Source organism: Dryas octopetala, chromosome 8 (genome assembly GCF_963921425.1).
Source record: "Dryas octopetala chromosome 8, drDryOcto1.1, whole genome shotgun sequence".
Lineage (NCBI taxonomy): Eukaryota > Viridiplantae > Streptophyta > Magnoliopsida > Rosales > Rosaceae > Dryas > Dryas octopetala.
Window position 1 is genome coordinate 1,717,426 of NC_141373.1, and position 26,935 is coordinate 1,744,360.

The 26,935-nt window shown below is 37.2% G+C and overlaps 3 protein-coding genes and 1 pseudogene across 5 annotated transcripts; 2 read left to right on the forward strand and 2 right to left on the reverse strand.

Moving 5' to 3' along the window:
- Nucleotides 1-51: 51 nt before the first annotated feature.
- APG1 (S-adenosyl-L-methionine-dependent methyltransferases superfamily protein) lies at nucleotides 52-2,622 on the reverse strand. The gene is made up of 3 exons (XM_086253321.1): nucleotides 1,734-2,622; nucleotides 968-1,274; nucleotides 52-403 (listed from the first exon to the last, which is right to left on the reverse strand). Exons 1-3 carry the CDS (start codon nucleotides 2,297-2,299, stop codon nucleotides 248-250), a joined length of 1,029 nt encoding a protein of 342 aa, XP_086109447.1. The 5' UTR covers nucleotides 2,300-2,622; the 3' UTR covers nucleotides 52-247.
- Nucleotides 2,623-5,669: 3,047 nt separating this feature from the next.
- On the forward strand, nucleotides 5,670-7,788 carry LOC147275813 (ammonium transporter 2 member 5 pseudogene; annotated as a pseudogene).
- A 1,399-nt stretch (nucleotides 7,789-9,187) lies between these two features.
- Nucleotides 9,188-12,051, forward strand: GG1 (Ggamma-subunit 1). Its single transcript, XM_086253323.1, has 4 exons — nucleotides 9,188-9,476; nucleotides 11,211-11,263; nucleotides 11,410-11,454; nucleotides 11,544-12,051. The coding sequence occupies exons 1-4, from the start codon at nucleotides 9,309-9,311 to the stop codon at nucleotides 11,626-11,628; spliced, it is 351 nt and encodes a 116-aa protein (XP_086109449.1). The 5' UTR covers nucleotides 9,188-9,308; the 3' UTR covers nucleotides 11,629-12,051.
- Nucleotides 12,052-13,554: 1,503 nt separating this feature from the next.
- On the reverse strand, nucleotides 13,555-16,273 carry LOC147275815 (uncharacterized). Of its 3 annotated transcripts, none has more exons than XM_086255012.1 (3): nucleotides 16,072-16,273; nucleotides 14,861-15,292; nucleotides 13,555-14,470 (listed from the first exon to the last, which is right to left on the reverse strand). In XM_086255012.1, exons 2-3 carry the CDS (start codon nucleotides 15,257-15,259, stop codon nucleotides 13,685-13,687), a joined length of 1,185 nt encoding a protein of 394 aa, XP_086111138.1. In that variant the 5' UTR covers nucleotides 15,260-15,292; nucleotides 16,072-16,273; the 3' UTR covers nucleotides 13,555-13,684. The 3 variants fall into 3 exon arrangements, with proteins under 3 accessions (XP_086111138.1, XP_086111140.1, XP_086111139.1); XM_086255014.1 differs by lacking the exon at nucleotides 16,072-16,273 and adding an exon at nucleotides 15,765-15,858; XM_086255013.1 differs by lacking the exon at nucleotides 16,072-16,273 and adding an exon at nucleotides 15,713-15,810.
- Between the last annotated feature and the right edge of the window lie 10,662 nt (nucleotides 16,274-26,935).

The following is a 26,935-nucleotide window of genomic DNA, read 5'->3' on the forward strand; positions in this document are numbered from 1 at the left end:
GTCTAAAATTTTATCTGATAGATAATCGGGATAATTGTACCGCTCAAACAGTAGAAAATTAAAACTCTGATGGGAACTTATTAGCGATTATCAACAATTCAGTCTTGTCCTGCACACATACTGACGAAAACTATGCCTGTCTACTAGGACTAAAACAAGAAGAAACGAATACAAAGAGGTCAAATGTCGACGGATACAAGGAGGTTGAAATGACATTTGACGAGGCTCTGTATCTCTCTTCTTTTTCTTACATTGGTTGACCTTTCGGTACAATTTGATCCTTGAGCCACATGTATACAGGCACCAGTACATAGTACGTTGCTGCCATGACACCCAGGATGAAGCGCAGAAGGAATGATAACGGATTTACAGGCTTTGCCACATCCTCTTCTTTTGGACCAAGCTGCATTGAAGCACAAGACAGATGAATGGTAGATAAGACACAAGGAACCTCTACACATCACTAAACAAGAACAGTGGTTTGTAAAGCATCCCAAGAAAACCAAGAACAATATTTTGCACTGGTTGTAACCAATTGGTACAGCCACCATCTGCTTTTGGAATTACAGTTCAACTTCATTCACAATTGACAGCAATAAGATTCCAGTTCCAGGATTCATTAAGTGACCAGGAACTTCCGGGACTTAATTCTGGAAACTACAAGGTTGTATATAAATAGAGCTTTGGGGGCTAAGTCCCGGAAACTATAAGGTCGTATATAAATAGAGCTTTGGGGGGCCTAATGCAAGTTTCTGCATTTGTACAAAGTGCCAATAGTTGTAGAATAGTCGATGTAGTAATCAAACTACAAAAATATTAGAATCCTCTAATTGCATCAAAGTGATTGGTTATCAATTCATCATGATATTATATGCATGCACAAAACATCAACTCTAATAAGGAATCCAACTCAGAAGAATAATAATAATCAGGAAATAGGTCAAACAGAGTTCTCCAAAGAAATTACCTGTAAAGGAGAATCCCCAGATGCAGGTTTAATGCCTGTTACAGAACATCCCATTATCAATCCATGCCGACGAACCCCACGATACCATTTTGGGCCAATTCTTTTCAGTTGGACATCTTTAAATCCTGCCTTCTGGAACCATTCAATGTACTCTTCCTCCTTCGGGAAAAGCATCCACACATCTGCAAAGAAGCGAGATAACCAAAATGTTGGGTACACAGGACCAATCAAGCATGCTTTTCCTCCAAGTTTTAGGACCCTGTATGCTTCCTTGATGCCACGCTGTGGGTCTGGCCAGTACTCAATACTGAGAAAATGCAATCAGACAACCCCATTCAGGATGAACCAAAATGAAAACCATCCTCCATAGTTCTACCGGGAGTTCAATCATTTGAATAAAGTGAGCATTTGAAAACCAAAAATACCTACATATACATGCCTCACCAACCGTAATGTCAAAGGGGTTTTGGAAACATGATTTAGACTGAGATTTTTAATTTTTTTTGTTAATTGTACTTTACATGTTTAAAATTAAATCTTCCTTTAATCACATCATAGTGCATACCCTATGGACACAAACACGCACTAACTGTACTTTACAAGTTTAACTCTTCCTTTAGTAACAATGAAATTGACAGACACACCAATAATAGTATTTCTTTCTAGTCTTTAAATTGCAACCCAATCAAAAAATTCTATGAAAATTGCAATTTGAAGATTATAAAAGTTAGAGAAGAGACCCAATACAATATTATGAGCAACGTACCTTCCTGCAGAAACATATCGATCAGCATAATCAGTTCTAAAAGGGAGGTCCTCAGCATCACCCTCAATAATCTTGCACTCCTTCAAGGGCTCCTTCTGCTTAGCCTTAGCGAGCTGATGGGGGGACTGGTCAAGAATGGTCACATTCTTGGCATCCACATGCTTAACTATACCCAAAGTGGTGAAGCCCGTACCACCACCAACATCTACAACAATCATATTCCTATCACTCAGATCAGCTGGTTCGAGTGCCTCATCTCTCATGTCCTCAGTCCAATGCCCAGGGTTTATAACATGGTCATACACAATTGAGAGGAACCTATAGAACCAAAAAGCCTCTTTCTTGTGCTGAATAAACCTAGGCTGAGAAGCTGGCCTAGAAGCTGAGATGCTGCACTTGGGCACAATGGTTCTAGAGCAAGACTTGGAAATTCTTGTGCTTGAAACCAAACCCATCTTGAGAAATTGCTTCCCATGAAGATCAGACCGAAAGAAACCTAACCCATTTGGGGTTATTCCTCTGACGAATGTGAGATTCTCAGCCCCATTGAGCATTGCAGAGGCCATGGTTTGATCTATCCCACAAAGGAAAACTACTGAATTTCACTTGGGTTCAGCAATCTGAAGACTACAACAAACACCCACATGCAAATCTAGCAGTTTTTGGGCTATTGTTTGCCACTCTCAGTGAATATCATGTGTTTTTGTGTTCACTAATCTCTCTCTTGAATTGGGGCAATAAAAAAAATGTTCAGTGGAGCTTACCAGCTGAGCGAGCTTGAAAGGAAAAACCTTGTCAGTGCTGAACACGCACCACAGGTTTTGGCCCAGAGGGATACAAACAAAATGCTTGTGATTAAGCCAAGCCTTCTTGTGGTGGTACTTGCAGTTACACGAACAACTGAACAAGATCAAAACTTTTCCCCTTGTTTTTATAGTTTTAAGTCCTATTTTTTAGTGGCCCAAAAAAAAAAGGTCCTATTTTTTAAGGCCAGAAAACTCCAAAATACTAGAAAAGGAAAATAAGTTTTAAATCTACTCGAAAGCCTATTCATTTTTTAATTTGGTTTAAATTTTGAAGCAAATGATATAGGAAATTTTAAGAATTTTTTGAAAAAAATAACAATAAATTTTAAAATTGAAGAAATTACAATAATTTCGTCAAAATCTTTTTTGTCTACTTTCTTTCAGCCCTTTACTCCACTTATTTTCTAACTTTTATCACACACGTATTCCGTGTGTAATCTTCTAAAGAAATCGAATTATTATTCTTTTTGTTACAAGGGAAGTCAGAGAAATGGGGGATTCGAACTCTGGCAGAGTTAATTACACTTACACCCCCTGAAGTTTATCGTCTTTTCACATATATCCCCTGGAGTTTCAAAAATTACACATACATCCCTTGAGGTTTCAAAACTATTGCATATAACCCCCTACAAGAGAAAATAAATAAATAAACAAAAAAGAAAATATTTGTATTGAAGTTGGACCTTACACCTTGAGTAATCTTATTAGGCCACTTCACCTCTTAGCATGCATTTTTGCATAATTTCTCATCATTTTCGTCTCAATATAGGGGGTTATATGCAACAGTTTTGAAACCTCAAGGGATGTATGTGTAATTATTGAAACCTCAGGGGGTGTATGTGAAAAAACGATAAACCTCAAGGGGTGTAAGTGTAATTAACTCAACTCTGGCATGCATTGAGTGAAGATAAACGTTCTCAACTAGAGCAACTAGGCCCATAAATCGAATTACTATTTGTTAATAGTACGTGTGCATATTTATAAACTAATGTTATAAAGGTAATGTACTAATTAGTTAATTTTAGCTTTGGAGCTAGCTCCTACATTTATTCTCTGTTTGTCTTTTTAATCTCTTACTCTTAGCTTCTATCTTTATTATGGGCCATACGTATCTCCCTCCTTAGTGGAGGAGAAATGCATGTTGGTAGTTCAAACACATGCATAGCAAAATAAAGTGGCTCATTTAATACAAGGAGACTATATCTATATAATCACCTTGAAACAATGAGAGCTATGGCTTAGAGTTAGGGTGGTTATGGATTTTGTTGAATGCAAATGAAAGAGCTACATAGCTAATATAGGACGGAGCAGCAAACTTTGAAATGGAAGAAGCAGCTCCTTAAACGCATGGCCGTAAAAAGAACAATTCATGCACCAGGTATTAATTGCCTATGAAAAAAGCATCAGCCCATTGCATTTCCATCAACTCAAGAAAATCCAAAGAAAAGCTCCCAAGTTCATTAGAAAGGCATTCAAATTTCATAGAATTTGAGACAGAGAGAGAGAGAGAGAGAGATCTAGCTTCATTTGAGAGATTGAGACAAAAAAAAGCCTTAATAAATCCGCTTGAGAGAATCCAAGAGAGAAAAAGAGTTTAGCCGCATTGGTGAGATTGTTTCTTGTAATCTCGTTTTGCATAGTGGAAGAAATTACTACATATTATTGTTGGTGGACGTAATAGTTGCCGAACAATGTTAAATTTGGTATCTCTTTTATTTATTTTTTCTAGTTATTTGTTATTGCTCATTTTATTTTGTTTGCCCATTTTTATAATACAAGAGTGAAAAAAGTCATATATATCTGTAGGGAGAAGAATGGTGTGACTGATGGGTTAGCTCATATTGGTCATACCATTGACTTACGTCTTTCTGTGTTTGAGAGACCTCTTATGGCTTGTGGTTATCTTTTATTTCCTGACTTATTAGGCATGTTCAAGAGTTGGTAGTTAGTTTTCTTTAGTTTACTGGGCCTATAGGCCCTCAGTTCACCAAAAAAGAAAATTAAAAAATTAAAAAAATACAAAAGTCATTAAGTAGTACGTAGTTCTACATTTGGAATTTCATATAGCTAGTGAGCAATCATTTACTGCAAGAAGCAAGAGATGGTTGGAGGGGCATACAAATAATAATGAAATCCCCTGTCCTGTTTGGCTCTTGCATGCATGCTCATTGGGGATCATGTGATGCTGACTCCAGCTATATCAATTCTACTGTCAGCAGTTGGTGGGATCGATCAGTGTGGGCCACTCTGAGATTTGCAATGAGCTTGTTGATGTTCAATTTAGGCATTATATGTTTAGCCTTTACTCTCCTCAAGCTTGGGTGCTCTTTATCATTCTGTTTAAGAATACTGATACAAATAGATACAATGCACACAATGTCAAAACCACAATACTAAGACAGAGCATATATATGTTAAACACTTAAACCCAACAACTACTACTTAGGAATTAATACCTTTTTTATTAACAATTAAGAAGAATCCTAATTAAGTACCTTAATTACCACATCTTAGGATTCCAATTCATCCACCTTTGAAATGAAGCTTGCATATATTGACTTATGTAAATAAACTATTAGGCCATGCACAAAGGTACAAACACTAATAAAATTAAATATTTTAATACTCCATGTTCCTTTGGAACCATCAATCATTGGCCAGAGAAAGAAGCTAGCTAGCCCCATGCGAATGCGATTTCGGCGGGAATTCCTGTGCTGAATACTTGGTAGCGGTTGGATTCCCCGCCATTAAAAACAGACATAAGAGTGTGACACGAATCTCTCAGTAACCATGCACCATGCATGAATCTCATACTTGTCATTTTACTCCTCCAAAATTACAATCTTAACCATGACCCCTACAACAATCAACCTGAAAAACACTTGTATACACCAGGGACGTATCGGTAACTTCACACGCCGGCTTACAGGCATGTTTAATAATAGTCCAGGCGTGTTTACAGCAAGCGCCGAGGTTCAAATTCCACTGCGTCAAAAACACAAACACTATATAAAGCATTCTTTGCCATGCATCCAATTGTATTCAAAAGAGTGAAAGACTGACTCTTCTACTTGTCAGCTAAGCCTAGCTAACTGCCCAAGGCCCAGGTCAAGCCCATTAACCCACCAAAATGGCCCTCCTGGAGAACCTCCGGCCCGATGATGCCAGCCCCGCGTGGATGAACAAGGGGGACAACGCGTGGCAGCTCACGGCTGCCACGCTGGTGGGCATGCAAAGCGTGCCGGGCCTCGTGATCCTCTATGGGAGCATCGTGAAAAAGAAGTGGGCCGTGAACTCGGCCTTCATGGCCTTCTACGCCTTTGCTGCGGTATTGGTCTGCTGGGTGGGCTGGGGGTACCAAATGTCATTTGGCGACCCACTTGTGCCGTTCTTGGGCCGGCCCAACGTAGCCATGGACCAGGCCTTCCTCCTGCGGCAGGCCTTCCTGGGCTACATACCCAACGCGACCATGGTCTACTTTCAGTTTGTGTTCGCAGCCATCACGTTGATTTTGATCGCTGGGGCGTTGCTGGGAAGGATGAACTTTCATGCGTGGATGTTGTTTGTGCCGCTTTGGTTGACATTCTCGTATACCATTACTGCTTATAGTATTTGGAACCCCAAAGGCTGGTTGTTTAAGATGGGGCTTATTGATTACTCTGGGGGATTTGTCATTCACCTCTCTTCTGGGGTCGCTGGTTTCACTGCAGCTTACTGGGTACTATGTATATACGTTTTATATGTCTATCTCTCTGTTACTTGTCACATGATACAAAAATATATATACCCAAAGAGCCTAAAATTAAGCCTACGGTCTTAGTATCACAATTTCTTACACTGCATTCTAATAGGAGTAGAATATATCCACTTGTTTAAGTGGTCTTAGCTTTCTATTAAGAATTTTATACTTGTAGATACAAAACATGTGGTGCAATTAGAAAAATGGCAAAATGTACGTTATCGATTTAATAGTACAAATGGTACAAATTCTGGCTGGTTTTCGATTTTTTAAAAAAATTCTTATTTTGTTGATGAATAAATTGTAATTGTTTTTATTTTTGCAGGTGGGACCGAGAGCAAGCAACGACAGGGAGAGGTTCCCGCCAAACAACATCTTGCTTATGCTGGCAGGGGCGGGCCTACTTTGGATGGGGTGGACTGGATTCAACGGTGGAGATCCTTACTCAGTCAGCACAGACGCATCTCTGGCCGTCCTCAACACCCACGTGTGCACTGCCTCTAGCTTGCTGACGTGGCTCTTGCTTGACATAGCTTTCTTCGGGAAGCCCTCCGTCATTGGGGCCACACAGGGCATGATCACTGGCTTAGTTTGCATAACCCCTGCTGCTGGTATATTTTAGCCCCTTAACATAATATTCCCTTTTGTTTTAATTTGAAATGGGGTTATATACTTATATATGCCTACCTAAAGATAAGATATAAGAAAATTCTATGATTATAACATTAGCAACACATTTTTAACTCTAAAATTTGGATGGGTTTAATTTTTTATACCAAATATAAATTTATAAATTGTTAAATCTGTTTGTATATCATACGATATTCATATCAGTATATCACATATCGACACGTATATGATATATATCCCGTAAAATGTTAATCGTTAATGCACTAGCTAATTTTGTTTGAGTTGCCACATGAGTACTAATTGAATTGAGTATATAATTTTTTTATCAATAGGGGTGGTCCAAGGTTGGGCAGCAATCATAATGGGAATAATGTCCGGAAGCATCCCATGGTACACCATGATGGTTCTCCACAAGAAAATCAAGCTCCTAAGGCATGTAGACGACACCATGGCAGTGTTCCACACCCACGCTGTGGCCGGAAGCCTAGGCGGCATCCTCGCGGGCTTCTTTGCCCACCCAAAGCTCTGCCGCCTCTTCTATCTAGTAACGGATTGGCAGCACTACATTGGCCTTGCCTACGGCTTCGAAAGTGGCAAAATCAAGGCAGGGTTCAAGCAAATGGGAATTCAAATCCTTGGAATAGTGTTTGTGATTTGTGTAAACGTTGTTACGACGAGCATCATCTGTTTGTTCTTAAGGCAATTTATTCCGCTTAGGCTTTTGGAGGATGAGTTGCAGTTTGGGGATGATGCAATTCATGGAGAGGAGGCTTATGCATTGTGGGGTGATGGGGAGAAGTATGATGGTTCCAAGCATAATTCAGTGTATGGCGGCTTCGAAGACATTCCTTTAGTGGTGCCTAAAACTGCAGGGGGGTGAGAGTTTTGTTTTTGGTTGTGCGTTTCTATGAGGAAACGTATGATGTACTCATCACCTAATGTAATAAGAACTCAAGCATACTAAATTAACTGGTTTGTCATGTGATTGAAGTGCACATAGCTACCTTGTTTGTCCAAAAATATTGTGAAAATTGTTTGCTTTTATCTAAGACATGGATCCCTAAAAGAATCATGTGCAACTTAACCCCAATACAGCATACACATGCACTAGCCATAGGATCACAGCAAATGTTTCTTGAAATAGAAGCTACTTCATAAACTTTTAGATTGGATATGGTGTCGGTGAATACATAACACTAGAAACCATTTGTGAATGTGATCTCACACTAATGAATAGTTCACAGATCTTCATACTTTTATAAACGATTGTATTTAATAAAGCTATTTGTCGTAAATAAAAGATAAAATAATTACATGTGATTTATTATTATTTTCTTCACCTTAAAAAGGTTTTTGCATCATCCTAGGCTCTTGGCAAGTCCAATCTCTATTTGGTGATTCCAGTCTCTCTTTTAAAAACCATTTCTAAAATCATAAAGAGAGTAGAAACATAAAGATTAAAGAGAGTCCATGGAAAATTGGAAACACAAAAGAGACAGACAGCAAAGGAAACACTTTTCCAAGTGGGAAGTAAGCTAACGAGAACAAAAGGCACTTTCCAAAGCCAAAGGCCCAAAGCCAAAAACCGCATCTTGCTGTGGTGGCCACTATGCTCTAGAAAAACACGTAGTCCCGTTAAAATATAAATAAATTAGTAGAATTTTTTTCATATTTAATATTTAAACTTTAATCATTATCTTAATGTATTACTTAAATTTTTATTTGTCTCAATTGAGTATTTAAACTTTTATTTTGTGTCTAATAGATACCCATGTGAATTTCTATTAAAATTGTTAACAAAAGTTAGAGACAATATGGTCATTTCAAAAAATTTATATTTATATTTATATTTATATTTTAATTATAATTTTTTGTTTTTTTTTCTGTTTGTTGTTTGTTGTTTGTTATTTGTTGTTTGTTGTTTGTTGTTTGTTGTTTATTTTTTATAATTTTAAATATATAGAGAAAATAATTAAAATATACTTTGACTATATTGCCTCTAATTTTTGTTGACAATTTTAACATAAATTTATTTTGGTACCTCTTAGATACAAAATAAAAATTTAGATACTCACTTAAAACAAATAAAAATTTAGGTACCACACTAAAACAAATATCAAAATTTAGGTATTAAATATAAAATAAAGCCTAATCAATAATAATCAACACAATCACTCTTCTCACGAGTCTTGAAAATAAAACGGCTTAGCTTCCAAGTCCTTTTTTTTAAGTGCTTTTGTGGGTTGTTTACTTGTTAGAATATAGAGGGGAGAGAAAAGTCGAAGTTGTACGAAAATTCTCTCTCAACCAACTCTGTGAGCCTGAGACACAACACCCACCAGATCTGTATGCTGCTACTGGGCATGGGTTTGTAATGGGTGTTTGAGTTGGCTGTGGAAAATGGCGTCCGATACGGCGTCGTTTGTAGACGAACAGCAGTCACAGCTGGGTGCTTCTTCACTAGGAGGAGGAGGAGGAGGAGGAGGAGCCTCCACCACTGATAACAGAGGAAGGCATCGGATTCTGGCTGAGCTCAACCGCCTCGAACAAGAACTCAAATTCTTGCAGGTTTCTTCTTTTTCTCTCACTTTCTGTCTTGGGTCCTTGTTGCCACTTGCTTGTTTTCTCTGAATGTTGTTTGTTTCCCGGGAAACTTCTTGCTTGTAAAAACATTTCCCACTTCTTTCTTTGCTCTTTTTGAGGTTCCAAATCCAGTTGTAGTATACTGGATAGCTTAGCATGCAGCTCATGTTCTTCCCTGTAGCTCATTAATTGATTCTTTCTTTTTCTTCTTTTCTTAAAAAAATATTACACATTGCAATAAAACTTTTTGCTCTGAACAATGCTGAAGGGGGAGGGGGAAGGAGTATGTAAAAAAGTTTTCATTTTGGGTAACAAAAGGAAGGAAAGGAACCTTTTTGTTTATTAAAAGAAAAAAAAATAAAAAATAAAATGGGGTTTTCTTATATTTGCCAAGACATTGCTTCTTTTAGTATTCTAGAGACTAGTTTTTAAGGAAAAAAAAGTTTTCTTAGATGGGAAATGGGTTTTGACTACATATTCAGATTCGGGCATAGAGTGGTCAACCTTGGGATGTTCCACTCTGATGGGCACTGAGGGATTTAGCTTTTGCATGCTTGTCATAATTGATTTTAGTAATTCAGGAATTTTGTTAATAGATGGGTAGTCATCTATATAATTGATGATATTAGCAAATTAGACTGCAGACCTAGTTAACAGCACATTGTTGAAAACAGAGGATCATATGAGAACTCTTTGATTAGAAAACTCAAGAATGTACATTAATTCTTCAGTAGATCAATCACATTGGTTTTATTAACGGCTGATTTAGGGGCAAAATAAGCTTGAATCCACTGGATATAACGTGGTGCAAATCAAGAGGGAGAATGATAATTTGATCAACAAATTCGTTGTTAACTCAGCTATATGGATCATGTAAACAGTCAATCCTTTTCGGTCCTTGATGTGGGATGTTTTCAGCCACCCTTTTTAGCTTTGTGAGAATCACGTTTGATTATTAATATTGTGAAACGATAACACAAAGCAGTAGTTAGTTTATGTTTTAACCATATACATCCCTTATGGTGCATTTTGTGGTATAATGTCACATCATTAGCCCTCAAATGCTTAATCTAGTCAAGGTATAAAAGGAACATCTTCAGAACTCAAGTCTTAGAAGGTCGTATACACCAAGTTAAACTGATGGTTAGTTCTATTTTAATATTCCAAAGCATTGATGCTGTAGGGATTTTCTAGTCTTCTTAGGACCACAAGGATTCTTGGATTGTATATGTAGGAATTTTCTTTTGGCTGACATTCTTTGCTTTGTTTATTTATCTTGTGGGACGTTTTGAGATTCCACATCCCTTGAATTGTTCTAGGTCTTGCTCTAATGTGCAGTTCTCCAGCAATTTCTATGTGTCTCCAGCAGTTTCTTGTGTCTTGGTTTTCTGAGCTAGTGCTATATTCTATGATATTGATACATACGCTGCACACAGTCTTTTGGTACATTACTACAACCTCTTAGACAGAGTAAATGCTCGCTTGTGATTAAACAGTTGAAAAAATTGTGTGGTTTATGGCTTTTTTGTGAGAGGGATTCATATTACGAATACTGTGTATGCAAGTCAGTAAGTCTTTCTTTTCCACATTCACATTTATGTCAAAAGACATCATATTATCTGCAGTGTGTTCATATTTAAAAGTGTTGCAGAAATTCATTGTTGTGTTCGTGCACACTCAATTGCATTTTAATGTCACTTCATTTCTTTCTGTATCCAGGAAGAGTTGGGAGAGCTCGAAAGAACAGAAAACGTCTCAACAATATGTTTGGAGTAAGTATGAGAAATGATTCTTTTAATTGTGAAAAACACAGAGAGTGTTTCAATTATTGCACTCATTTGTTAACTCCTTGTCCCACCATGACAAATCTGATAAAACTCAACCATAATTGATGATCTGTTCTGTTGGTGTCACTTAGATTGCTGCCCTACGTCGAAGGCAGGTCGGATCCTCTACTCCCAGTGTAAGTTCCATAACCAATCTCCTCACTTTGTATTAATACAGGTTGCTTCAATTTCTTATTGCTCTATCCTTGACTTATTCTGATGGCAGAACAAATGGGCCTATAAGTCTATTATGGGATCGATGGTTTGAAGGACCCCAGAATTCACAAAGTTGCAGCTGCTGGATACTCTGATTTGATGCAATTTAACATTTGTTGCCATGGTTGCAGGAGGCTCTATAAGCAGAAATGTTCACCTGCTACAGCACCATTGCTAGTTTTCCCTTACGTTTGTGCTGACACTTGTAGGTTGACCGTATTGAATGTAGAGTTTACTAGTATTTCATATAAAGTTTGTACATTAATGGTGTGTTTGGATGGAGAAAAAAAACTTGGAATTTAAACAAAACTCAGCATTTAAGAAATTACATGCTCTAATTTCCTTGTTTGGGTCCATAAATATAGAATTTCGTAAATTCTATATGGAAAAAAACTTGGGATTTGAAGGCTGTAAATTCCAAGTTTAAATTCCACCTAAATTGGTGTCATTTTCAAAATTCCAATTTTTATAAAAAAAAAAAGTCGTGTCCACCCATCACCTTGCCAAATTAATTACAATACCACCACCACTACCACCATGTCGCCGCTACCACCACCACCACTGCCACCGCCACCGCCACCTCTGCCGCCACCATCACCACTGCAACCACCTACACCACCTCCGCCGCCACCACCACCACCTTTGCCACCACTACGACCACCACCGCCGCCACCTTTGCCACCACCACTACGACCACCACCGTCGCCACCGTTACCACCACCACCACCGACACTGCCACTGCCACCATCACTACCACTACCCGCTGCCACCACCACCAACACCACCACAGCCGCCACTATTACCACTACCATCGCCGCCACTGTCACCACCACTGACGCCGCCATCACCGACACTGACACCGCCGCCGCCGCCTCCATCACCAGTGCCATCACCATCACCATTGCCGTTGCCGTCGCCACCACCTTCACCGCCAATGTCGCCGTTGCCACCACCTCCAATACCCCAATTTTTGCCATCACCATTTCTCCCCACGCCCGTGGGCCATCACCCCTACTACCATCATCAACTTACCACAAACATCATTTTTATTATTGCCACCATCACCATCACCATCACCATCACTCTTTTATAAAACTACTATAAATTTCGTATTTAAATTCCATTATGATTACATTTATCCAAACAAGAGAATTTACAAATTCTAGAATTTTAAATCACGTCATTTTTAATTCCGTCATTTGTGAATTCCTTAGTAGTTTCAAATTACTTCATCCAAACGCACCATAAATTCCACCAACTGTGCTTCTTCAATGAGCTGAAACAAAAATTTTTGTCTTCTAGTGCCGATCTCCAGAAATTATGCAGCAATGTTGTTAAAGGGTTAAAAGATTAGTGTTGTTGTACAAGGATACCAGCTCATGCCAGACATAACACAAGCTAAAAGTAGCACATAATGGTGGGAAAACCCAATAAGCAGACAGTTTCTCATTGAGTTCTGACATTGATGACCCAATTGCGCATGTCATTCACTTTTCTTTTCCCCCCACCCCCCTTTGTGTGTTTTTTGTGATTTTTGCTTTGATCTTCCCGTGACAGCTTATAAAAGAAGGAAAAGAAAAATATGCTTTAAAGTGAATGAGGATGATTAAAGCCTTAATCATCTACTTGGGTCCAAATAAACCAGATTTAAAAAGAACTTCTACTTGGTGCATGATATAAACCTCTGCTTGGGTCCAAATGTTTAATTATCTTCATAGGCAGGACTACAAAATGGGGTGGGGATCCAATACTAGCTGACCAAGTGACCCTTTAGCAGCGACAGAAGGCTGATTCCCTTTCGCTACAATGGACACGGATGGTGCAAGACAATTCCAACAAATTCCTTCAGTATGCCTTCGTATAGGCCATGAGTTTTTCGGAAAACAAACCTCATTTGGAAAAAGAAAAATTACCACATTTTAAAGAAAACTCAAGCAAGCGGACCCAAGTAGAGCTGGATGGTACTAATTGAAAGTATATCATCAGGTTGCATATGTTATTTATAGTGCCTATGGCTAGAATTTTCATAAACAAAACTCAATTCCCTCTAAAGCAAATTACATATATTTACACTTGTACAAGAAGCAACCTCATAGGCCAGTGATTGAAAGCTACTTGGAGTTGGAGGGTGGTGGAATGGTATGGAGATTATCAAAGAACTTGTGCAGACAAGAGGTGCCTCAACTGGAGCAAATGTTCCTCATTTGAAATGTGAAGGGATAGGCGAAGATTTGTTAGGAGGGATTCCTGCTCCCAACTTAAGGGACCTGAAGCATAGAGCACCTGCAGAGTTGACTTGTAAGCTTGAAGCTCTAATTCATGAATGTCAGCATCCGGTGTGTGTCTAGGTGATGGGGATAAGAATTTTCTGCCAGACAAAGATGGAAATGATGACTCGGCATCGGAACTGTCACAAACATTTTCTCCAAGTTCTTGGGAACTTCCATTGTGAGAGTCAGCAAATTCGTTCAAACTACAACTAGCCACAGAGCATTGGTAACTATCCTCAGTACACTGAGTAGACTGAAATGATTTATGCATCCCATAACTTGTTGCTTTTTGCCTTTTGGAATCTATATCAGTAGATTTGTTCATTGATGTTTTATCTACCTGCATAAATAACCAATGGTTACCCTCCAAAGGCCTGTCACATGTTCCCACATTAATGTTTGCTTTTCTTCTCTTGCAGCTTATTTCTGCAAGCAGGTCCTTGGAGGATGGTTCAGGACAACAAGCACGACTTTTCATCATAGTCCTCACAGTGAGGCACAATTTAGGATGATCAAGCTTACCCTTCATAAGGTGTTTCTGTCCATCTTTCTCTTTTGAGCAAGTTTCTTCACAACTTGCCTCTAGTGAATCCCTCCAAACCAAGCTCGCGGTTTGTTTTAAATTATTCCTTCTAAAACTTCTAGCAATCTGGTTTTTGTTTTGAACCTGCAGGCATGTGTGCTCAGGCGTCAGAATCCAATAAGTTGTATTAACCAGCACAGATCTCTCACACAAGTTAAATAGAGAAATAAGATTTCCTCTTAATAGAGCAGGAAAAATTACTCCATTTGGCAAAATTTGCCTCATGTTGCAAGAAGTCATCTTGCATACATTCTCGTCTATCTAAGATGTAAGAGTTTATAGAATATAGTGTCCTAAAAGCAGGATGTGATTGCTAGTGAGAATAGTAATTGCGTAGCACCAAAGCATGCCAAAAATAATTTTGACTAAGCACTAGACCAAAGATTAATAAAGAAGGAAAAATTAAAATGGGCCAAGGGACACCAATCAGAAACAGAGTATAGAAGCAACTGATTACTGACTAGGTTTCCTTACCTTCTCAATCACTGACCACTTGTTCTTGTGCCAAGCTTGCCGGATCCTCAGATTAGATGCATGAAATTCCTTAAGTTGGATGGACCCAAGAAATTTAATGACAAAACGATTATTCTTCGATATCTTTGCTACCTTCCCAACCTTCCAACACTTCATATCAAATACTTCCACTATGTCACCAACAATCCATCTCTCTCCCTTCTCATGTGGAGGCTGAGGCCTAATGTCGTTTTTGTACACCCTTTCCACGGCCATCTCTCCTTTGTGGTCCATAAGTAACTTGTACCTCACAATGAAGTCATCGCCATCAATTGCAATTACTTCAGCAGAAAACCAGGACCTACACAGATCATTTTCTTTTCTTAACACCTCCACTGAATTTCCTTCTTTGAGCTTCATGTTTTCACTTTTCAGACTCTTTCAAGTTTGAACCTGAAGAATCCCACAGATATGAATAAAATGTAAGAAGGTTCTAAGAAAATTGAATTTACTCTATCTTCATATTGCAAATCTGAGGAAAAAAATAAAGGGAGGCACATGCGTCTATAGCATAAAGAAGGATTCATCCCAAACCCACCACTATTACACCCCAAAAAGTTAATTTTTTTCTCAGCAGATTAAAGATTCAGTGATTGTTCAGTAACATCAATTGATAAGGTAAATTACTTATTTCAAAGAAGTCTTTGCAATTAGTTAGCTGCAACAACAAACAGGAACAGAGAACCCATCAAATCCAAACAACTGACAAGAAGAAATAACAGCCTCCAACAATCTATGCCATCATCGGAAATACAAAAAATTCAAAAATCAAATCTATGCATCCAGATCATAACTTTCAGTAACATTCATTACCAAAACTTAGACAAAAACACACTTTTCCACATAGAGGTTGTCAATCACATACCCAAACAAAGTCAATATGTTATGAGTTGAAACAAAAAGGCAAAAACTTCAGGGCTACCTACAAAAAAAAAAAATCTGCACTGCCTAAGCACTCCTCATATACTTACATACCCATTACGCAATTTTGTTTGTATATGAGTAAGAAATGCAACTGAAAATAGAAAAATAAAAAATAAATAAAAAAGAACGTACCAGAAATTAAACTTCAAGGTGATTTGACCCAGATAAGAAATTGATTACAAATCATAGTAACATTACAATTGTGAAAATAAAAGATGAAAATTTAGAGATAATTGAGTGGGACTGACCTGGGTGTGAGCCTGTGAGGGTTGCAAACGAATAAGACGGTTGTGGGCAATGTTGTTATGTGTGCAGAAGGGTGGTTTCTTCTTCCATTAAAATCCAAATGGTGGGATGGGGTTGATTAGCTTTGCTTTGCCTTAAAAGAGTTTTTCACAAATGTTTGAGATTGAGAGCAACTTAAACCAGTTTTGAGTTTGGCATTAATATCATCACCATTAAGTTTGTGCCCTATGAGTTATAATGGGACAGTTAATGCGGTCTATCTTTTTCTTTATTTAGTTGCCTAAACTTGTTGCCTAAACTTGTTGCTATTCTCACCATTTTCGACAAGGATGTGGATCCTCAGCAAATGGGGACCAATAATGCTAGTTGTCCCACATTTTTTTTCCCATATTTGTATCCCACCTGATGTGTCATTACTTTATTGGAAGAGTATTTCCTTTTTCTTTTTTAGGTTTTATTTTTTAATTTGTAGTGTCCAATATATGAATACCATGTAAGATGGTATGAAATTGTGGTATAAAAATGTGGTAAGTGTAGCATTACTGAATGGGGACACATACAATAACGTCAAATTTATGAGGATAAAGCCGTAGAGGATGGTTACTTGCTACACTCTACACGTGGACATCATGTTCTGCAGACCATGAAGAAAAAAATACTTTGTAGGCCTATGGGGTTTGCTTCTTGGGCCTTGTTCAGCCCAAACTCATACTTGATTGTTTTCTGTACTTTTGGTTTGGGCTGTGAAGGCCTTGTAATACTGAAAGGAGTGGTCCAGTTGAAGCCATTTTGGACCCGTTCTAAGATTTTGGATATGGGCTTCGCTAAAAGCTGCATCAAATAATACAACAGCTACTTGGAACGACTGCAATTATTTGATGAACACTTGCTTTAAAGTTAGCAAATTGTAGATTCCAGTTGGGCCTCCTTTAATTGGCCTCAACCCCCTCATTGATTCATATTTAAAATGATATATAATCAATTGTTGACCAAAAAAAAAACATGATATATAATCATTTAAGATATTAAGTACGTTCTAAGTTCTAACGTGGTGTACAGAGTACTAAATATTCACTGCCAACAATTAAGCATTTAATCGAAAAAACAGTAGTACTAACTACTAACAAATAAAAAATTTTGTACCACATTTATTACCTATATTTCTTGTACAAGTGTACAACCTATGGTACTGGTAGGGTGTTTTAATGCCAAAAGCATTTTTTAGCTGCCGACGTGGCTGGTCTTTGACCGTTTATTAACGGAAAGCACTATTCAGTGGCCAAAAAAAATGCTGAAGAGCTACTGAGCTGCCTGCATGCACTATTCAGAAATTTATGCATGTGGATACCATCTTATGAGATGTGTAATTAGCAAATATACTACTAAAGCATTACTGAACACAATTGTGATATCTCAGACATAGTGACATTAGTCAAGTACTGAATGGTGGGGTGACTATTCGATATACTTAAAAATAGGGATTAGCTGGCTATATGTTAAATTAATTGGTTCCAATAAGTTAAGATGGTCTTAACACAAGTCTAAACATATAAGTTAATTTTAATCCAAAGGGGATAAGAATTTATAAACAACACAATTACACAAAAAATATAATTTGCTATAAGCCTATAACTTAATTAATTAATTTGATGTCCAAATGCTATGCATTGCATCATCATTACATACAAGAAGTCCATTGATGTTTGAACAACTAAAAATTAACTTTCATGGAAAAGCTAAACAGCAGTATTTAATTCTTAATACTTGATTATATTAAGGATTCTCTAAGCAACTCATCACCGTGACTCCATATTCTTTGCTTCCTTCAATGAAACCCCTTTACTCTTTTGATGAGAGAGAGAGAGAGAGAGAGAGAGAGAGAGAGAGAGAGAGAGAGAGAGAGAGGCCATATATGCATGTGATGAGGAGGATAGGCATCCATCGAAATGAGAAAAGGGCATTACTTTAGGCAGATTGGCTACGCTTCCCAAGCAAAGTGGAAGAGCTAGCGACCCAACCAAGTACATGCAGTACCAATCCTCAGAGTCGTATACATTTCATTTTGTGAAGGACCTGCATATATATGCCAAGACCTAATTAAAAGACTGTTGAGGCCGACCAGCATCTCTTATACCGTCACTTAATTTCACTTCGTCGTCTACTTTGGTCTTGGACCCATTAGGCCATTATTCAAATAGTAGTCGTCCTATTTACTCTATGTTTCGGGAAGATGATGAATATATATTCCTTTCTCACTAGTATATATAACATCCATGCCATTAACTGTAGTACAATGGCTCGTAGTTTTAGTGATTAAATTTAAAAGCATTATACCTTGACTCGATCTTTAATTGAATTATAGAATTCTCTTACAGAAAAAGCGGAACTAACGACTTTAATAGGAAGTAGAATTACAAATTTTTTAACAAATTTTCAAGTGGATGAAATCCGTCGAATGGTATCAGTTGAAGATGGGATTGCACATGTTTATGGATTAAATGAGATTCAAGCTCCTATGTATAATGTCAAAGTTTGGATATCGATCTCCCTCCATCTCTCTTTGATCTCTATTGTAATAGGAAAAGAAATTTGTATTAACCTATGAAAATTGGAAAAAAGAGGGTTTATTCCATATGAACACTTTTTCACTTATTCCAACAAATTAACACCCATTGATATATTTTATTTATTCTTCACATGCCCTCTATTAATTTGTAATAAGCTTCATAAACCGAGTTAAAAGATGAAACTATTATTTTAACTTTCAACAAGTTTAGAGTTAATTACATTTACACTCCTTAAAGTTTATCGTCTTTTCACATATACCCTTTGGGGTTTCAAAAATTACACATAGAGGTTTCAAAACTATTGCATATAACTCCTTACAAAAGAAAAAAAAAACAAAAAAAAAAAAATATATTTGTATTGAGGTTGAATCTTACACCTTCAATAATCTTTTATGAAGAACTAAAAAAGGTTGGCCCATCTGTTTTGAAGAAATTCAACCTCAATCACCTCAAGGTTGGGGAGACGATCCTATGACACTTGCGAAGGGACATGATGTTTTGAACATTAGACAAATATTCAATGAGTGTACATGCACTACACATGCACACTGCATATGGATATATAGTACTACACTACTACAGTTGAATCATGTTATATATGGCTTTTTCGAAAGTGCTTGATCTTGACGTTTAATCCGAATGTTTATGAATGATTAAGAAAGACAGATCGAGATATCTGGCCTGGCCCAAAAAAAATAAAAAGACAGAGATATAAGTATATAACTTATAAGAGCTACGAAAGTGTATGATCCAACACAAAAACATGCAAGTGTATGATGGACGTCATGTCATGTGCATGGCCTTAAGGCTTAAGCTTATCCCTTTATTTTTCCTTATACGTACCTTAAAAAGAAAAAAGAAAAAAAATTGAATTGTGTGACTAAACGAAAAGATAAATGTGTCGTTTGCATGTTCAGAGACCTGTGCTTTGCAGTTCTGGATATCTGTGATATTTTGGCTCTGCTGTTGGACACATATTCTATATTTCTTAAACCAAATTTCACTTTTATTATTCTCTTTCTACTATATTTTTTTTTATGGTCATACTGTTCATAATAATTATTTAAAAATTACTTTTGTAAAAAATTAATTAAATAAAAAATTATTTGATTAATTAATCATTACAAATAAACTAACGGTAAATTAAATTATTACTAAAATCGTCTATTTATTTGATTACATTTATATAACTAAATAATTTTTTATTTGATTAATTTTTTACAAATATGATCTTTGTATTTAGATCTAAAAAATATATAATAAAAATAATAAAAAAAAGATTAATAAAGAAAGTAGATTGTAGGGACATAAGACTAGTCCACTGATATATATAATAGGATTAATTTAATACAATAAATTGGTTTTAATTCAATAATTAGGAACAGAAGGATTATTTAGCCTTCCCTACTACGGTACTACCTGCCAAATATGCCAACTATTCGCATGTCTTAACATGTACTGTTTTATCAAAATTTACACTGAAAATGAATCTGGTGTTTAAATTTGACCACCTAGGAGACTCCAGAGTACCACAAATATGAGAAATCAAACCATAATTGATCGAGCAACCAAAAAAAAAAAACACAGTGATTGCAAATATCCTTTGGTTGGATGGATGTTTAGGCCATATAGAGGAAGATCTAAAGACTAGCTAGAATAATTTTTCTTGCAGCTCCTTCAATTTCGGGTGCAAAAATACAAGAAGTACTGGTATGGAAGCAGTAAATTTAGAGCAGAATTGGACCTATTTCTATGACATTAATAATGCAAACAAATTAATGTGTCATGTGGGTAAGGTTTTGGAGCTCACAGGTCCAAGGTCTACTGAACCATAGAGAGAGAGAGAGAGAGAGAGAGAGAGAGAGAGAACTAGTCAGAATCTAATTTATGAATATCTTTTCATGATTGATTCAGCATTCCCAAATCCATTCCTCCAATCAGCTCATTTGCAGAATAAAATACATGCCAATGGCTTCTCAAGCATATGGGGGTGAAGGCTGAAGTGGGAATATTGCATTAAATTAATACATGATCAATGTTATATTTTAATTGAGGAAACTTGAAATATTAATCATCAATATATCTACTATATATAGCAACCTAAATAGCTACTTGGGCAGCTTCACATTCCTTAACTAATAGAACCCATGTGAATTCAGATAAAGGGTAACAAAAAATATTGCTTTTAGCAGAAGCTAGCATGTATATATTGTCCTCTTATAAGGGTAGCTAGCTACCTTAGTCCTTATAATTAAATGTGGGTGCCCAAATCTACTGGCTATGAAGCTATCTTCTTTTCATGGAAAGGAATACACAGGTAATGAAATGCATTAACCCATTAAGATATAAGCCTATGAGGAATGTGTGCAGAAGAGGGGGGTCGGTGATAGAACATGGGACTTCTCAGGTTGGGAACTGTGCTATCCTACCAAATTCATATAACCAGGACATGGGAACTTGAGGAGGCTTGTGGGGGCCCACTGTAATTTTCACTTACATATCACATCAGGTGGGTGAATCTAGCTGCGCATATATAAAATCACTAATAATTTTTCTTTTTTCCTTTTAAAAATTGGATATATAATGTTTTTATGTAGAAAAGAACTAAGAACATGACCAGTGGATGAGTGAGTGGTTTTGCAGATCTGAATGCATGTGGATTAAATGAAAAGAGAGAGAGAGAGAGAGAGAGAGAGATGAAAGGTAAAAAGGGTATGCAATATGCCATCTTTAATGTGATGTCTAATAATTAAAAGAGAGAAGACAGGACAAAATGAGAGAGAGAAAGTTTAGGTTGAAAGAGATATGAAATATTTAGGTGGAAGTGATCAGAGGCATCATGTACATGTACACTACTCAGAGTAATAGGGTCACATGGAGCTACCAGAAAGCCCATGGGGTCTTTTGGCTAAAGACAATACACATGGGTTGGCAGCCCCAGCCCTGACCCCCAATTTTTGATGATTGGGAACCCCACTTATCAATGATGATGAGGTCCAGTTATGCAAGTGATTACTGTGCAACTCCAAAGCCATCCCCTGTGTTTGGCAATCAGGGAAATGCTTTTCCAGTCAAGGACTGTGCATTCCATTAGTAATGGAATATGGGATAAATCCAAATGTAGTAGCAATTGCCACCAGTTTGGGTTTGGTTTGAAAAGGGTATTTGAGTGTAGGACTATTATAATATATACATGGCCGGAGTTGATCTCTGAGAATAACACTAGTCCTATTTGTCAGATGGATATTACATATTATATCTAATCAATATAACATAATATCATATATTTCTTTGAAAAATTGAAGTTCAAATCCATGTCCACTCCCATGATGGCATCTACTCTAAAAGGTAATTAAGATGTCACAATTTAAACCACCACTGACTTTTGGATTGAGCTTTGTTTGAACATTAACCCTGTTACACCAACATGAACAGAAATGGGGCTACCATTTTTAATCCAAGCCTGAACAGCTTGGCTGGCAAATTGACTGCTTTAAGCTGTCCACTTAAGTTCATGACCAAGTAATTAATATTTCTTATTACTGAGAACATATAATTTACAAAGGCTGAGAGCATCACCTAAACCAAAGCAACCCAAGTTGGCATTGTCTGCTGGACTTGGGTATATAACCCCAAGTGCACAAGTTGAGAAGCTTATAGCATTTCATGTTTGCATGTTGGTATCACAGAACAAGTACAGCAAGTTGCAATTTTATTAACAGAATAAGATATAATAAAATTTTGCAGTATAATATATATTAATACTCTTAGAAACAGATAACGGTATTGGTCAAATTTGCTCTAATTTAAGAATTGTCCTTGGATTCGAGGGACTGTATACATTTTATGAAGACCAAGATACAAGAAAATCAGTAACCAGATATATATATTTATAGTATGTGTTATATACTGTGCGCGTATTTAGGAACACATTTGCTGCAACCTCAAGCAAATAAGCCTGGAGAAAAATATTTAATAATTGAGCTCAACCATTTTTGCCCAGACAAGTAAGTGTACCGTTGCTTGGAAAACCAAAACAGAATTAAAAATGGATACAGTTGATGAAATTCACAGTAGGGCTTGGGCACTCATACCATCACATTGTTGCTAATTAATATGGTGTTATTACGTAAAATGCAAGCTCCTGTTGATCAAATGATTGTGGTCACTTCTACCTTCTAGTATAAAATATTGTAATTATATAGAAAGATGGGCTGTAACCTGATGAGGCCAAGGTGAATTAGCATTTAAAAACTACCATTTCTTCATTCTACTTCAACATTACATAAGATAGAATTCAAGATATACTTTAGAAGGTCACGATATTAGGCCATCCACAGTGGTGAGAGTGAGAGTGAGAGTAAGACATAGCCTGAAAAGTGATTTTTTGGCCTGAAAAGTGATTTTTTGTCCTGAAAGTGAGAGTGATATGTGCTGAAGCTACAATGGTGCTGAGAGTAAGAGCTGAGAGTAATGTAATTGTATGTAATTAAATTAAGCCTAGGTTAGATTAAGTTATAGTTAAGTTATAATTTATAATTTAAATATTTATAAAAATTATACCATTAGTTTTATTTTAAAGAGATCTTTAATATAAGGTCAATATTGACTATATTTGAATTTATAATTTTATTACCTAAAATATAAATTCTATATTTTGTCTCCACCAATACCTTTATTTCATTTCACCAACATAAAACAAGAAAATTTAAGACAAACATAAATAAACATAAACAAATAAAACAAAAAACACTCACAAACAAACACAAACAAACACAAAACGACAGCCACAAACACAAACAGAAACAGAAACAGAAACAGAAACACAAACACAAACAAACACACAATGGTATTGGAGACATCTTCAACATTTCGGCGTTCATCGCCGGCGTCGGCGTTGTGCTTGGCCACGACTTCCTTCTCGCGTCCAAAGGTGCTGGACCAAATCATTTTTCAATTGCCGGTGGAGTGTTGTTGACCGTATCAACCTAACCCGAGAAAGCCGTTGCTCTAAAAGAATTGGCTGATAACTTTGGCCTCCATCATATGGTTCAGTGTCATACCGTGCCACAGCCCGGGAGATTCTTTCCTGAACGTGGTCAATGTCATCGTCTGATTCATCGTCCTCGTTCTCTGGACGCTCGTCCTCAATGATCATGTTGTGCAAAATTATGCATGTCTTCATAATATAGCCCAGATCATTGGCTTTCCATCCTCTGGCGGGCTTTTTTAGAATCTCCCATCTAGCCCTCAGAATCCCGAACGCCCTCTCGACATCTTTCCGGTAGGACTCTTGATATCTTGCAAATAGCTGACTTGCCTCTCCTACCGGATTCGTTATTGTTTGTATAAGCGTGGCCCATTTGGGATAGATCCGATCTACTAGATAATACCCCATTGTGTATTCATTGCCATTAACCTTATACTTGATCTGATGGTTTCGCATCTGCTCCTCATCATCAAAAAGGTGTGAGTCATCCAATACGTTGATGTCATTGTTGCTCCCTGGAAAACCAAAATTGGCATGCCAAATCCACGTGTCGTACCCGGCAACGGCCTCTAATATCACAGTTGGGGTGTGATAATGGCCTTGATATGCCCCTTGTTGTCCTACTGGGCAATTTTTCCATTCCCAATGCATGCAATCCAGACTCCCTAGCATACCTGGGAATCCTCTTTTTTTAGCCTTACGCAATAGCCGTTGGAGATCAGCCACTGTTGGTGTGCGGAGGTATTCCGCTCCGTACACCTCCGGAATAACTCTTATGAACTTCTTGAATGACTCCAGCACTGTGGTTTGGGCAATTTGAAAGCCCTCGTCTGGGGCATCAGCCGAGTACCCAGCGGAGAGCATTCTCATGACCGAAGTCAGCTTTTGCTCTGGCGTACAGCTCCATCTTCCAGTAGCGTCTTGTCTTTGTTGGAAGTAGACATCTTTGTTGCACACATCTTGCATCATCTTTAAGAATAGTGATTTCTTCATCCGATAGCGTCGTCGGAACATCTCTTCAGTATATCTTGCTCCAGGGTCGAAATAGTTGCTCATAATAAGACCATGGCCTAGTTGTCGGTCTCGAGGGATATATCGTCGTGGTTGGGATGTGCCTCCATGTATTGGCCTTCTTTCACTTCGTTGTGTATGTCGTCGGTAAGCAGCCATGGCACACGCCGTGATATTTGCGAGCTGGTCATCGTACATGTCTAGTTGTGCCTGAAACATCTCTTCATCTGAATCATAATCGTGGGGGGTAGACATCCTGAAGCAAAGTGTAAACGAATTTTTTGCAATTACTAAGCAGGGTGAATTGGTGAAGGCACGACATGGTGAAATTTATAGACTAGGTGTGATAATGTAAACGAATCAAAATCTTATCATCTTGGAAAGTTAAACGAATCAGAATCTTATCATCAGTGATAATAGGCAATCTTATCATCTTGGAAAGTTAAACGAATCAGAATCTTATCATCTTGGAAAGTGAAACGAATCAAAATCTTATCATCAGTCATAACAGGCTATCTTATCATCTTGGAAAAGTAAAGGAATCCGAGACATATTTAATAATAGGGTATTTTATTTTAATTCATAATAAAATGCATACATAAAGTACACGACAGAAATAGTTGGAAAAACAATGACACGTCAGTCATATTGTGAAAAGTCAGTGTTGGGGAAGTACCCTCCCGAGCTTGACGTGCCCTGATTGGCCTCGTTAGCAGCACTTGCCCTCCACCTCGCCAAAACCTCACGCTGTTGTGCCTCCCAAAACGCTCGTTGTTCTCCGTGCATGTTGGTGAGGTCCTTGCCCATGACCTCATAATCTTGCTGCTTTTGTTTGAAATCGGTGTGCTCTTTGATCAATCGGTCGCGTGAAGCAGCTATGTCCTTCTGCCCGTGGCAAAGAAACCTGATACTATCGGCAAGGTCATCATCATTAGTATCAACTTGTTTGGCCCTCTTGGAGTTGTTTCTACCAGGTGGCCTCGGGCGACTACCGCTAAGTGGTTGAAAGGCCGGGGCATCCTCATCCGCGCTCAATTGAACCGCTTCAGCTTCGGTATCGGCATCAGTGGGGGTGTCGGTTTGTGCATGTTGCCACTTCACAAAGTGTTGCATCTTAGCAAAACAATGGTGCCAAGCAAAAGGACGGTTTTTCGGGTTTATTGCTTGGTATCGTGCGTTGGCAAAGGTCACCTAGTAATATGAAAACAAATTAATGAATTATAAATGGTACTCAAATATTTGAATTTAATTATCACAAATATTTGAGTTTAACTAGCACAAATAAAGTATACACAATTTAAAATAAAGTACACACATATTAATCAAACATAAATATGTGAATTTAATTAATAAAAATATTTGAGTTTAACTAGCAAAAATAAAGTATACATAATTTAAAGAGGAAATTGCAGATTTAGTCCAGTTATTTTATACCTAGTTCAATTTTGGTCCACAATATTTTTTAAGTTATGTTTTGATCCATTAATTATTTCACTTGTTCAATAAAGGTCCAGATTTGTTTTCTCAAATTTGGTCTGTCTTTTATCCTATCAAATCTCACCCAAATTCAGCAAATATATACTTATTTTAAAGCTATGCATTTCTTCTTTACAAACATATAAAGATCATTCAAATTGAAGTTCTAAAACTCAAGATAATTGACCCCAAAGTAGGGTATCCGAAACTGCCAATTTTTCAAATTTCACCTAATCTCAATTCTCTTAGATTATAATTCTCCAAATTTGTTTTTATAACTAAGGAATGATGAAATATAACTTATACTTCAATTATAATTGAAGAAAACACAACCCAAAGGATTTAAAGTCACAAATCTGGACCTTTATTGAACAAATGAAACAATTAGTGGACCAAAACAGAACTTAAAAAAGATCGTGGACCAAAATTGAACTAGGTATAAAATAAATGGACCAAATCTGTAATTTCCTCTAATTTAAAATAGAGTACACACATATTAATCAAACATAAATATGTGAATTTAATTAACAAAAATATTTGAGTTTAATTAGCAAAACTCACCGTATCAATTTGATTTTGCCCGCTAGTGCGTGATCGTTCGGCCGCCAAGATACATTTATGATATTTCGAGGTGGCTTGCCCTATTTTCTTGAAGTGAGCCATGACCGCCCCAATTTGTCACCCATTCCTCATGGCGAGAGGACATTTCCGAATAAATTGATCGTACACTTTATTCCAAAATTCCATGTTTCTTTGATTGGATCCGATTTCACAATCTTCTGAATTTTCCATCCAAGCTTCAACAAGCGCTACCTCTTCTTC

What these genes read in the sequence shown, in the direction of transcription:
- GG1 (XM_086253323.1), top strand. Translation starts at nt 9,309, where the DNA reads ATGGCGTCCGATACGGCGTCGTTTGTAGACGAACAGCAGTCACAGCTG. An exon ending in AAGAACTCAAATTCTTGCAG is followed by an intron (nt 9,477 to 11,210) that starts GTTTCTTCTTTT and finishes TTCTGTATCCAG; the next exon opens with GAAGAGTTGGGAGAGCTCGA. An exon ending in GTCTCAACAATATGTTTGGA is followed by an intron (nt 11,264 to 11,409) that starts GTAAGTATGAGA and finishes GGTGTCACTTAG; the next exon opens with ATTGCTGCCCTACGTCGAAG.
- APG1 (XM_086253321.1), bottom strand. Translation starts at nt 2,299, where the DNA reads ATGGCCTCTGCAATGCTCAATGGGGCTGAGAATCTCACATTCGTCAGA. An exon ending in CGATATGTTTCTGCAGGAAG is followed by an intron (nt 1,275 to 1,733) that starts GTACGTTGCTCA and finishes GCATTTTCTCAG; the next exon opens with TATTGAGTACTGGCCAGACC. An exon ending in CTGGGGATTCTCCTTTACAG is followed by an intron (nt 404 to 967) that starts GTAATTTCTTTG and finishes GCTTCAATGCAG; the next exon opens with CTTGGTCCAAAAGAAGAGGA.
- LOC147275815 (XM_086255012.1), bottom strand. Translation starts at nt 15,259, where the DNA reads ATGAAGCTCAAAGAAGGAAATTCAGTGGAGGTGTTAAGAAAAGAAAAT. An exon ending in AGTGGTCAGTGATTGAGAAG is followed by an intron (nt 14,471 to 14,860) that starts GTAAGGAAACCT and finishes ACATGCCTGCAG; the next exon opens with GTTCAAAACAAAAACCAGAT.